Below are 13,270 nucleotides of genomic sequence, written 5' to 3' on the forward strand. Positions count from 1 at the left end.
TTACATGTCAAAATAAGTCAAGATTATAAACAATTCTTCTTTTCTCCTGAAAGTAAAAATCTTGTGGACATCATTCACGCATTGGTAGGGAAAATCAAGGACTAAGCATTATAGATTTACTGCAGTTTCATTCAGTTAGGTCAATAAAGCCTATTCAGGCTTCTTTGTTCTCTGTTGACTATTTTTCTCCCCAACCAGTGATAAAGGAAATGCATGGTACCACTCCCAGGCTGGCATTGCCATAGACATTGCACAGAGAGCCTGCTGTTCCTTCACCAAACAGCAGAAACAGCTATTCATATGCTTTTGATGTCCCTGCAAACACTTCCTTTGTTTTTTTTATCTAGTTACAGGGAATGGTGCTGTGGCTTTTTTGTTGCTGTTGTTGTTTAATTCTAGAAAGGAAACAGCACCATGATTAAAAGTAAAACCCAAATATTTTAAAGGAGTGGGGAATACAAAGGTATTTACAAAAGAGTTAAACTCTCCTTGGATACAAAAGGACTACTTTTTAAATGAGGTGCCACCAAGGATGACCAAATTATGGCATGGCATCTCATTACAGCAGCTTTTGGGAAGAGCATGACACTTTCTCCCACCACACCCCCCTCAACTTTACAAGTTAAGATGCTTGCAGAAACACACTGGAGTCTCCCATTACATCATTCTTTTCCGTCTTTTTTCCAACACTAATAGAAGTGTGTGTAAACAAAACATCTCAGACTTGTAAAAGTTTAACTTTTGTCTTGCCAGCTCAGTCCATTAAGTCCATGATTCCCCGGTGGTGATGGCAATGCCAGCAAGTTCCCCAGTACGCCTTGTCCTGAGAGTGCTCAGCGCCACATGAACTCCCTGCTGGAGCTTACGCAGAGGGCCCCCACAAGCAATAGTCTAACAAGAACCTCAGCTGCGGTAAGCACTTGGCAGTATCCCTCCTCCAGCTGCTTGCTCCTCCAATGCATCAGCCTTAAGAATAAAAATAGCCCAAAAGGAAAGCTTTCCCCCCCTCAGTTTTCCAGCTGAATCAGTGCCCAACATAGGTGCCTACTGCAGCCACATAGACAGCCATGCCAGTGCAACAGGGGGCCAGCCCCAGGGCATCATCTTGGAGCTCCTGGAGCAGAGCAGGAGGTGCTTAAGGAATATTCACTACAGAAAACACGGATACAGAATTATTGCCTGGGAGGGATGTGATGGGACAGTGAATTAAAAAAACTCAAAGAAGAGTAGTGGGCCCCTGCAGCCAGCACTGCCACCAAAGCCAGCATAGCATAAAACTGCCACCTTCTATTTTCCCTGGTGTGGAAAAAGCTCCATGTAACAAGCTTATAATCAGCTCTCAGCATTGCAACCTGCACACATGCAGTGGTTCATTAACAGGATGGTATTAGTTCCAGCATTTTTTCTTACGGAGTCCTTCACCCACTTGTGATGAAAAGGAAGGCCACTAGACAAAATGAGCTGCTAGTGGTGGGTTGCTCTCCTGTGATTAGAATCGTGGCTAATTTGCTTAGACTAACATTAGCATAAACAGCATTTTTATGAAGTGATTTGAGTGGGAAATCCCCAATAATCTTGCACTCTGTAATCACTTAAGTGCCTTTGCTTAGATTTCCAGCAAACATCACCACTTGTTCCTACTCAGAATTTTTTCAGTTAAAACACTCTTTTCTGGTTAAAAAGAAAAAGCTTCCCATAGGCTTTGATGTTTATCCAAACCTCTCTGGCCTAAAATCTGAATTGGAAATCTCACAAGAACAGGCTTTTGAGATTCTTCCAAGGCTTCCCAATTCCTGCCAAGCCAAAAATGCCACCAGAATAGTCTGATGGTTTTCCTACCTCTTGGCAAAACTAGAGAGAAAAAGGATGTGCAGACAAAAGAAACGTTAATACTATATCCCTACAGTGCTCAAAGTTTCAGCCAGGTTGAAGTCATTCCTCATTTATTTTCCTTTTGCGTTTTCTTTATAGGTAATAAATATGTTAGGTCTCCCTCTAAGGGCATGGAAAGAAAGAATCAAAAGTAACCACTTGTCCCTGAACTACAACAACATGCTAAGTGCACATTCCCAGGCTTGAGAAGTAAAAACATGCTGCTGAAGTATGTTCTGCACTAGCTTGGGCCACAGACAAGAAGGTGTGAATTGTCTTGCACAAACTGAATTACTGTGGCATGAAGTTGCTGAACTACATCACATCTGTGCTCTTCTCTTAGCCCAGCTCCAAGGAAAATAAACCTTACTTACAACTTAAGTCTTCCTTGTGGTATTGTGCCTACCCTTACCTAGAACTATACAGGTGCCCAGATGCATTATCTCCTGGCCACAGGAAACTCAAGTTTGTGTTTTAAACTTGTCCCATCAATTTATTCCATAGTCCAACACACATATTAGGCAATAAATAAGTTGGGAAAGAGAAGTACAGCCATGAAAAGGGTACTTACTTTTGAAGGCAGGATACATTGGAATGATATTTGTTATTAGAAAAGCATCGTATTTGGCTTCTGCAGAGGAACTTAATTCTGAAAATAATAAAATAGAAAATATTAACAAGGTGAAATGTCAGACATTCAAAGAATATAAAAATGTTTTTAGGAATGGCTTTGGAGAGTAACCAAAGGAAACACTGTCATCTAAACAGCAATCTGGATGCTATATTCAGAAGTGTGCATTATATGCATACAATTTGTCTTCAATGTGACAACTGGACATGGAAAGTGAACATTTTATCTTTGCTTCAACCGTCAACAAGTTCAAATACTTTTATAACTCGTTTATTTTTGCAGTTTTCAAAAGCAGAGAGCTGCTCTGCAGGATTTTACAAAAGAGGCTATTTCCAGGGAGAGGAGTGCAGGGTTATCTTCTAATTCTGAGCAAGCCTTTGCACCAGTAATTCCATATCAGGAATCCACCATAAAATATTTCAGCCACTGAGTGAGGAAGCTGAGCAATGAAGTTCACAACTGTGAGACAGCTGTGTGCCTTGAACATTAGCTAGTTCAGGAAGATTGTTTCTCCAAGACTGAACCAATGTAACTGCACCAGGAGAATCCAGGATACTCACTTACGCAAGTGTTCTACTAGCATTATCCCTGTGGCATGGCTGAAATTTTTACAGTATGCAACAACCTACTTGGGATTTATAAATTAAATATACATTTATCTTATTGCTGTTTGAATTAAAAATTAAAAACTCTGACCAGATTCCTAGTTCATATAAGCTAGTATCTACCCACTGACTTTAAATGGTCAGCTTTTGAAGACTGTCTTCTAGCTTGTACTCCTACTCTGTGCGCTTCTTTGTTCACCTTTATTAACTAAACTGGGACACTGCACTCTTTACTGCATGAAGCTGGGCATCAGTTTGGAGCATCTTTCATGGAGATGAGGGACCATAGCCGTGGCACTGGGTCCTTGGTCCTCCGCAAGTGCAGCAAGAATAATGTATCCATTCCTCTGGGGCCCATACATGATGCAGGTGAAGGAGCAGCTACTCTGAGGTGGAGACATCACAGAGGAAGGAATCACCCTGGAGCAGGGGGGAAATTAAACCATTCCTACCTCTTCTTTCCCGACAATCTCAAATACTCCTTAGTCTGATTATATCTGGAGGAAGCTGTGCAATACCTACAGTTTAACAAAAAAGACCATTACAAAAGCTCTAGATATTAAAAATCTCTCTGAACTTACGAGGAGGGAAGAGGAAGCCATAGGAGAGCTGTTTGTCTCCTCTGTAGGCTGCACAGCTCTGGCTGTTCCCTGGAGAAATGCGGAGGTCGGGCCTCACACAGTTGGCCAGATGCTCCGGGACACCAGATACCTCTGCCTGCATTGAGGAATATAGACAGAAATGACAAAGAAAGCAATTCCAGCATTTATAGCTAAAAAAAAAAACTATTTCATATAGTCAACATTACATGGAAGACCTTGTGTGGAGTAAACCACTTAGCTGTGCAACCAAATCCTGCTCCTATATCTGCCACACAGCCCTTCTTTCGGGTATTAAGTCACCATGGGAAATAATCCAAATGAAGTTGCTGATTATTCCATCATAGTAAAACAAACCCGCATCAAGCAAAACTTAGAAAGAAAATGAAACAGAAAAGAAATATACAGCCCTGCTGTCTTAAAACTCTTTTCTCCTGAAGGAAAAGAAGGTTTTTGGCACTGTTTACAACTGCGTTTCTGGAATTTACAACATAATTTCTGCTGGCAAAATCTACCCAGGGAAGGGAAATTTTAGGTCTTCAGGTACTGAGCAGATTTCCCGAGGAGTTTTTAAGCACTTTTTCAAGACCAAAGACAGAACTAACCTGTTTAGATACAGTGTAGGATGTCCAGAGAGGCATCAGGAATGTTTCACTGTAACCACTTTCAAAGTCATGGTGATGCAAGATGTTGTATTTTGTGCGGTACAGTACTGCAGGGCGCCCATAGAGAAGATGCTTCTCTACAAATCAGAAGAAATTACATTTCCATTTATTACTGAAAACTTTAAAGGTTAAAAGGAAAAAAGGGTTTTCTTTCCAACTCATGCTGAATTTACAGTGATCCTTAATCAGACACTGATGCTGAACAACAGCTAAGGAAATCTTTTAACAGAGAGAGCATCAATTCATCAATAGTTTTGGTTGGGATCCCCATTCCAATATCACAACCCACTTTGAGGTTAAAAGTCCATTTTGCACTTCAAAGTTTGTTGGGGTCATAGCATGGAAAAAGGGTATTTCTCCAAACACAGGAGATTCCACAAGGATCTTCAAGTCCACATTTCAGTCATACATGAGGTGATAAGGACTTTTTTTGTACCTTTAAGTCAACAGCTTTCCTATCACTCCTGCCACTATTCTCCAGACTTTCCTTCCTATGTTTATTCTAAAGTGTCTCTCAAAGGGGAAGCAAAAGTGGTCACTCAGTAAAAGGGTATTTTTATCACTTACCTTCTGTTCCCTTAACATGAAAGCGCTTGTTGAGTTCATCCAACTTGTTCTTCTCAAGCATAAAAGAAAAGTAACAAGATCAGGATTACTGGAACACTCTGACTTCTAGTATTATTAGACAGCTAAGCAAAACAAAACTAGCGATATAAAACACTGATAATTTTTTTGTTTCCTGTTTTACAAAAAGGCAGAATTGTTCCAAAAGGGCACAAACACTTCACAGGAAGGATCTGTGGAATTCTGACAGATCAAATCCTCACAAAAGAGGTAAAATGGCCTCAACTTTACTAGGCAACTGTTGCAAATAGTGGAAACGTCAGCAGATCCTAAACACCTACCTTATCATCACATGTACATCCTATATCAAAATCTGACGCAGAAGGTAGAGCAACAGGATAGAGTGGTTTAGCAACTTCATCTGGCACAGTTGGTTTATAAACATTGGCTCTCAGCAGGTGATTTAAACTTCCATGGGTGCCATTATTGGGAGCAGGTTTTAATCCAAGCAGATCTATGAAATCACCACACACAAACAAATGATGGTTAGGTTGTAAATATGTATTTGGCAACATCACTACTTACAGGCATTTATTTGAAATACTCTTTACACCCAAAACAAGTAAATGAATGCTTTTAATGCAATAAAAATACTAACATTTTGTCCACATCATAAAATTGCAGATGCTGGCTGAATAGTATGGTAGCCTTTTTGACAGGAAAGTTTGTTCACATCAAGACTGGTAAACAATTTAATTACTCCTGCAGCTTCCAGTGCAAACCTACAGTCAATGTATAACAACCTTACACCAGCCATCTGGAACACAGTGTTATTAGTCACCTACTTTATAGAGAAGGGCTAATTATCTTCTTAGTATTCCATATTTGAAACAAAAAGTTTAAATAAGTGACATACATACACCTTTGGCTTGGAACTTTTATTTCACTGGAAAATCAGTATTAAAGTTCCTAATGAAAATACATCATCGGATTCTTCTTTGCTGTTATAGTATGAGTTCAGGGAACACAGTCATACCAGGAGATGACATAGAAAGCTAAGTGATGTTCCCTAGCTGCTCCATGAGAACTGCAGGTTCTTCTTGCTAGACTGCTGAGCTGTGGACGCCACGCACTGTAGTGGTGTGTATTGCTGCATGCAGCATGCAGCAAAATTATGGGACCTCCGCCTTTACTGGCCAGCTGCTAGAGCAGAGCAAACTGAGGTCCTGGAGAAGAGCCTTCAACCCTCCTTGCCAAAAGAGTGTTTGGGACTGGAGAAGGGACACTGAGAGGAAGTCTATGCATGTGCTCATAGGTGACTAAATGAAGCCTTCTTAGTTAAAACAGCATATTTCTCAAGTAAGTAGCTTACCACACATGACGTTGTAAAGTTCAATATTTTCAAAAGGAGGTACTTTGGTCTTATATTTGAATGTAGGGCCATAACCTATAAAGACAGTCTTAAGGGGAAAAAAAAAAAAGTCATTAAAAGGTAGAGTTTTTCAGTGAATATTTATGTTTTAGAGACCTCCAATTTCTTCTGCCTTTAATGACCCTCCCACAAAGGTTACTGCATTACTCATACCTGCATGCTGTTTATCTTGTTGTCATAACCATGGTCTCCATGGAAGAAACATTTTCCTGTCGGTTTCTTGTAAACATCCACAGCTTTCCTAAATTGAAGAAAAGTATTAGAAAATTTCCTCAAAGGTGCAGGTGGTTGACCTGACAATGTACAACAGAGGTAGGAGGAATAAGGTTACAAGGCAGTTCATTGCTTATCTTCCTTGAATAGCGGTAGTGAGGACTGCAGGCTCATCCAACAACCCCAGGGTTTTCCCTTCTGCTCCCAGTATAAAAGGGTGCAAACCTAACCCAACTCTTACTCATTGACAACAACCATAGCATCTGTTTACTTATCTTCTCAGTTTCTCATATCATACCATTTCCTACAAACTGGGGGTATTTTGGACCATACTCTTCCAATCCTCAAAAGACCAACAGAGGCTTCTAAAAAAGGACTTTTGTGATGTTACAATGCTGTAAAGTGCTTTTACCTGTTTGCCTTGCATCCAATAAACTAAAAATGGGGAGCAGAAACAAAGCTGGAAGGAAAACAGAAAGACTCTAATGAATAGTTGAGGAAGTAGAGTGCTGTATCATAGGAATATTAATCACCAGCTTGTTACTGGTTGGTTTGGGTTTTTTTTAAATATGTGGAAAAATAAGCATTATGTCATAGGAATTATAAGCACGAGCTTGTTCGGGGTACTTTTTTTTACTATGAGCACCACTTGCAGGCAATACATACAGTGGACCACATTATCTTACAGGTTAATTTCTTCATCTGCAATAAAATGATGCTCATTTTGGCCTGGTAAATTACTAGAGTTACAGCAATCAGTTTTGTAACTGCTGTTTTCCTGGCTGTGAATATACAACAATTTGCAGTTACATTAATAAATGAACTACCAGTGAATGTAATTTCAGAAGAACTAATGCATAAGCCAAAGAAAGTCTGATGCAATTAATAAGAAATCACTAAATGTAAATCAACTTTGGCCATCCCATCAGTTCCAGTAAAATCTGTAAAACTAAAACTTTTATAGGCCTAATTATGATTCTTTGAAATGTATATAAACCCTAGCCACAGAAACTGCACAGGGCAGCTGGCCAGCCAGCTAGTAGAGTTAAGCAAGAAAACAATTGGGGTTTCTCATTCACTGCTTCAGCAGAGTGATCTTTGCATAATTCATGGAAAGATAAGCACAGATGTCAAGACACTTGCAACACATTGTGTGTTTGCCTGGCAGCTATATGGACAAAAAACCCTACCGTAATTTAAAGCTCGTAACAGTCTACCATCAGCCAAAAGCTGTGTCATCTTCCAAGAACCACTGAGTCGATTTTATGCATAAAGACGCAGCCATTCTTACACCATAATACACAACATGTGTCAAAAGATTGAAGCAAGAAACAGAATACATACTAAACCTGAAAGGGGTGCACAATTCATATACAAAGGCTACTCCTCTCCTGTTCCCCCTATGTGCCAACTTGTTTTTCCTCACTCGATTTTTAGCCAAGTGGGAATATTTAAATTTACCCATATTTTATAACTGAAAATCCTGAGGTGTATGGGGAAGAACAACCCAAAACAGGGCTTTTGTTGAGATAAAGCATCTTGGGTTTCTATGAATTTGTTTTGCAACTCAGTGTACTGCCGGCACTTTGATGGCCACCCTGTCATACCCTTCCACATGATCTCACGTGTTTACCCACTCTGCCAATATCTCTGTTTCCTTTCCATTCACCTATTGCATCCACTCAGCCTCTTGTTCCCTAACATCCCTGGTCAGTCATACATAGCTTCCCCTTCCTTCCATATTCCCTGCTTCCCAATTTGAATATGCTTGCATTAAGAAAGCTTATCAGCTTCTATATTTGAGCTGATCAGTCAAAAAAACACAGAGCTGCTTGAGGAAACAAATCTGGGTTTCTGCCCTCTGTCCAGCTACTGATTTCCCAAACCTTAAACTACTTTTGTGTCCCCAGACACATAGCCTGCACCAAATGTCATTGAACCTTACCATGAGTTCAAAACTCAAGACAGGGCAATCCCAGGTGTTTCACTCCTTAGACAAAAAGGCTGACAATGAGGACGGAAGCAAAAGCAACAGTTTACCTTGCCACATGCCATTTGCGATCCACCAGTAAATGGACATCCTCAATTCTTCTGTTGTAAGCATAGTGCAAGCGCTTAGGCAGATGCTGTTTCAGGTAAGGCTTGAAATGCTGGTCTGGCTTTCTACACTAAAAAATGAACAGTTACAAATTACAATGCTGTCAGTTAGCTTAGATGCACATAAAACCTTGGACTACAGAAATCAAGCTGTTTAGGTCATTATTGATGTGCTGAAAACAAAGTGTACATCTAAAGTATGTGGTCTACCCCTTCTGTACAGTATTTACGTAAGATCAGGGCCCAGGGAGTCATTCAAAGATGTATTTGGAAAGCTCCATTCTCATGACAGTCTTTTTGAAGGCATCATGCAAAACATCACACTTATTTAGCTCAGGGATGAAGAATTTTATTCTAACTGGACCAAAACTTAAGTTTCAGAGGAAAGCTGAATGCTCAAAATACCTCTCATCTGCAGATACATTTAAAGCCATCTGGTTACAAAATCAGATCGTATATTTTTAATCAGCTTTTATTTTAACACTTTTTTCCCCATTAAAAGCAAGGTTATAGTTGGAGGCTATCAAATGAACTTTTTTAACATCTTCAAAGTGCTAGTAAAATATTTACCCTAAAATATTAGTTTCCATTTCTGAATGAATGAATAGACTCAGTTCAGGGAGTCAAGGTGGTCAGAGAGATTCTGGCTCTGCACTACCCAAAAAGGTTATAAAAGCTCCTACAGCAGCAAACAGTGGAATTTATGACAAACATTAATCTGTACTCTTGAAGGGCACTATTTAACACTCTTTATTCATGCTTGGTTTTCCTGCCTAAAGAGTGAGGAGAGAATCCTGAATAATACACCAAATTAAGATGTGATGTGAGCAGTGCAGTGTAGACAGAGATACCTCCCAGTCCTAAATACTTACTGTAAGGTTGGCAACAATCATTTTAGGGTCATCTGTTAAGCAAACAAAAAAAGAAAAAAAAAAAGATAAAAATATAAAAGATGAACAATTTGCAGAATAAAACACAAGGTAAAAATACAGTTTTACAGAAGAATTATTCCTAAAAGTTGGGTAATTTTACTAAAAGTACACACGGTATATCATATGAAAAGCCACAGTAAAACATTCTGGATATGTCTTTGGACTATTAAAGGGATATGCAAGATGCAGAAGGTCTAAAACCAGCAAAGGTCTAAAGGTCTAAAACCACAGTCCACACTAACTCTTTCTTGTAGAGGGCAGGGGTGTGTGAAAAGGTTGGGGTGGCATTTATCAGACCTGAGAGAAAAAATCGGTTAAGAGAAGTTCTTAGGAAACTAAAATCTCTTGCTTAACTATTACTGTTTTGGTTGCTTAAGTCATTATCTTGCTGAGCTTGAAATGAGCTCTACTGAAGCTCAAAACATGAGTTACAGGCTTATTCATTGGAAAGGTGTGTCTGAAGTATTGAGGCCGTATTATGGAATGGAAAAATGGACAAGGAATAAGAAAGTTCATAATTTGCCATTTCAGGGGACAAACCCAAGCTCTAAAACTAAGGAATATCTTTTTGTTTCTTTGTTTGCAGATATTCAAATTAGGAAGCTGCAGAGGAAAAAAGAGGAAAATGGTATTACAGGAAAACCCGTAGTTTCTCAGCAATTTGGGAATTCAAGGGTTGAAATATCTTAAAAAAACCCCATCAAACAAACAAACAAAACCACACACAAAGAAAAAACCACCCCAATGCCTGGAACTGAATACAAGATTTCAGAAGTCTGCAAAGTACAAGAATTCAGTCTTTATGCTAGTCTAGTAAGTTTTATTGACATGCACAATACTTTCAACAGATCTTTACGCACTCACTCCATATTCTTGGAGCAGAAATACCCAGTTAAATTACAGTAAAAGAAATGCATATGTAAATCAGATTCTAATAAAGTTTTAGCACATTCTTATGGTTCCTGCTATTATTCTGAAAACATTTACTCTTCAAGGATCTTTTTGTCAAATCTGGCCTCAACCAGAGTATGTCTGAAGTGTTAGGATGAGTCAGTTGGCTGACCTTCCCCTCTATCAAAAGTTGTCACCCTCGTAGCAGATGTTGCAAAAACCATAGATGCTTATGGTTAATTTATGAGTCTCACACTTTGCTTGATAGCTTATACTGGTGACAAAGCCAGGTTTGCCCTGGCATGCTGAACCAGAGCAGCCACAGTGGGCAAAAGCCCCATCCAGATACTGCTGCCCTGTAGGTGATAATCCTCAATGGAGCAGTAGTGATGCAGCTGGGTCTCTGATGCTTTAAATCACAGAGTAAGCTTCACCAGAGGACTCCTGCCTGAGCCCTGAGTGCTCTCATCAAAGACCAGATAATCTCAAGCACCAAGTCAGGATGAGTTTCTAACAGTAAAGTACAAAAAAGCAGCAAGTTTTACTGTCAACACTGGCCCTGAATGCATGCCCTAAATCTCCCTTTTATCCTTCAACATCCCAAATCTGTTGCTGTTTAGCAACCTGTGTGTTCTCATCTGTGCCAAAAGTATGAAGAAGCTCCTAGATTCAAAATTAACAATTCATTTCTTTTCCACTAGCTCAGAAAAGGTACCAGATGCTTTTTTTATAGAACAAATCCATGCAGGGCTGAGATACCCCAAATCATGCTTGTTGGCAGAGAGAAGTGCATGCATAAAGTCACAGTGACATGTAAGATGATCTGTGAAACTCTCTTTGAGTACTCACTCCTCCTTGCTACAAAAAGGTGGGTTTTAACTCTGAATATTTCAGCCATCCTCTTGACACAGCTGTGTCATCGTGTGGTCTGTGGACTACAGACTGCGAAGGGAGCAAGCAGCTGGTTTCCAGTAGGCTTCCATCTGAATGTCCAGCCAACATGTGCACTTTTTGGATGACATAAGGAAGGGATGGAGTCTAGTTCTCAGGACATATAGGGTACAAGTAACTTACATTTTATGTTATTGCTAGACCTGGGGCGAATTCGCCCTAAAGATCCAGGCAGCAAAATTATATCTTCCACATTAGTCAGATAGTTGCTTAAAAATTCAGTTCTTTCACATGTAGTATCTTCCATCCCTGCAGAAGGAAAAGAAAAATTAATTGAGCTTGAAAATAAGTATGTTTTCCAAAACAGCACAAGAAGAGACCCCAAACAGCCTGTGTATTCTCCCCTTTTGTTTGACTAATCTTGTTCCTTCCAGTGTTTTAATTCCAACATCAGACACTGGTAGGAGTCAAACTGTGGGTGATTTTAGCACTTGCCTTCACAAGAGAAATACCAGTCTCAGCACCACAGAAACAGTCACCACGTATACCATGTGTGCACTGACATATCTCCAAACTAAGCTCATGGAAAAATGGAAGTCTGTTTCTAGTTTAGTGTACTACTTTGGAGATGTTTGGGTTTTTTTAAACAAAGGATTTTAAGAGAAACTGCACACAAAAGGTATTGTCTGTTGGTGGTCTGTTCCAAGGCAGCCGCAGATAAACAATTCTCTTCTACAGCCGTTTGTGGCAGGGAGGAATGTATTCCCAGTCACAGGCGGTTGTCAGCACAAAACTGCCTCCCCTGGAAATCCTCCCTGACCCTTATGCTCTCTCCCCACAGCCAGGAAGGAGACATACGCCATTTTATTGTTAATGTAGTAGTTATTGTGAGACTTTCTTAAACAAAGATCTAAACAGAAAAGGACCTTTGCTACCATCGCTAAAATGTTATGCACAAACAGATTTATCTCAAACATGGTCACATTTTTCTTTAATAAAGCTTTCTTTTTGTCTTTGCCAATATTTACTATTCTGGCTATTGTAGAGTTTCTTCTGAAGCCTGAAGGAATGAAACCTACTAAAGAATACCTCTGATTTTGGGTGACTCTCTATCTAACCCTGACCCAATATATCTTTTTACCATTTTCCTCCTTCCCCCATTTTTCTTATGACATTTCCCATCCAAGCTGGACACAGTCTCTTACTGATATTCCAGTCTTTCTCCTAGCAGGACAACTTAACTCACTTGGCCATAGAAATGTCTCACTCTAAAGCCCTACTTCTCTTCTCACAAAAAGGAGAACAGGGACCTTAAATATCATCCAGTTCCAATCCCCTGCCATGCGCATGGGCACTTTCCACTAGACCAGGTTGCTCAAAGCCCCATTCAACCTGGCCTTGAACACTGCCAGGGATGGGTCATTCTGATAAAGAATATTGTTTATTTTACCATGGTCACCAACAAATATGACATTGACACATCGATGTAGTTTCAACTGTTTCAGTCCATCCATTAGTTGTCCTACTGTCTTGTCAATCTCTCTCAGAGGATTCACCATCATCTGTGTAAACATGCAGATAGGAAAAAAGGTTAATGCTGTCATTGCAATGTTCTCATTCTACAAATGGAGATCCTTTGGCAAAACTCTGATAGGAAAACCATCCAGGTCAAGAGGCAAAGCCTTGGCTGAGCTGTTACACCTACAATTGTAGTCCCATTTCCTTTCCTATATCCACACTGTGATTTCATCTTGAGAAAGTCCTGCTGAAATGCTGATGCAAGACAGCAAAATATCTTTATGACTGATCCTAGTCCTCCCATGGACACATGTAGATTTGGTAAGACGATGTATAGATATCAGAAAAATACGTTACTTT

The 13,270-nt window shown here is 39.8% G+C and overlaps 1 protein-coding gene across 5 annotated transcripts in view; it reads right to left on the reverse strand.

Moving 5' to 3' along the window:
• Positions 1–13,270, reverse strand: part of ENPP2 (ectonucleotide pyrophosphatase/phosphodiesterase 2) — a 69,208-nt gene that overhangs the window by 6,652 nt on the left and 49,286 nt on the right. For 3 of the 5 annotated variants that reach the window (XM_061373448.1, XM_061373444.1, XM_061373447.1), the window contains exons 13-23: positions 12,843–12,954; positions 11,576–11,701; positions 9,551–9,582; positions 8,622–8,749; positions 6,522–6,609; positions 6,309–6,396; positions 5,278–5,450; positions 4,940–4,991; positions 4,313–4,449; positions 3,690–3,825; positions 2,444–2,521 (exon numbers count right to left, since the gene is read on the reverse strand). In XM_061373448.1, coding sequence (XP_061229432.1) covers positions 2,444–2,521; positions 3,690–3,825; positions 4,313–4,449; positions 4,940–4,991; positions 5,278–5,450; positions 6,309–6,396; positions 6,522–6,609; positions 8,622–8,749; positions 9,551–9,582; positions 11,576–11,701; positions 12,843–12,954 — 1,150 coding nt within the window. The remainder of the gene's footprint in view (positions 1–2,443; positions 2,522–3,689; positions 3,826–4,312; positions 4,450–4,939; positions 4,992–5,277; positions 5,451–6,308; positions 6,397–6,521; positions 6,610–8,621; positions 8,750–9,550; positions 9,583–11,575; positions 11,702–12,842; positions 12,955–13,270) is intronic. The other 2 variants (XM_061373445.1, XM_061373446.1) reach the window with 1 other exon arrangement.

Source organism: Neopsephotus bourkii, unplaced genomic scaffold (genome assembly GCF_033783945.1).
Source record: "Neopsephotus bourkii isolate Nb327-2 ecotype Australia unplaced genomic scaffold, CSIRO-AGI_Nbou_v1 NB_1630, whole genome shotgun sequence".
In the NCBI taxonomy this organism is placed as follows: Eukaryota; Metazoa; Chordata; class Aves; order Psittaciformes; family Psittacidae; genus Neopsephotus; species Neopsephotus bourkii.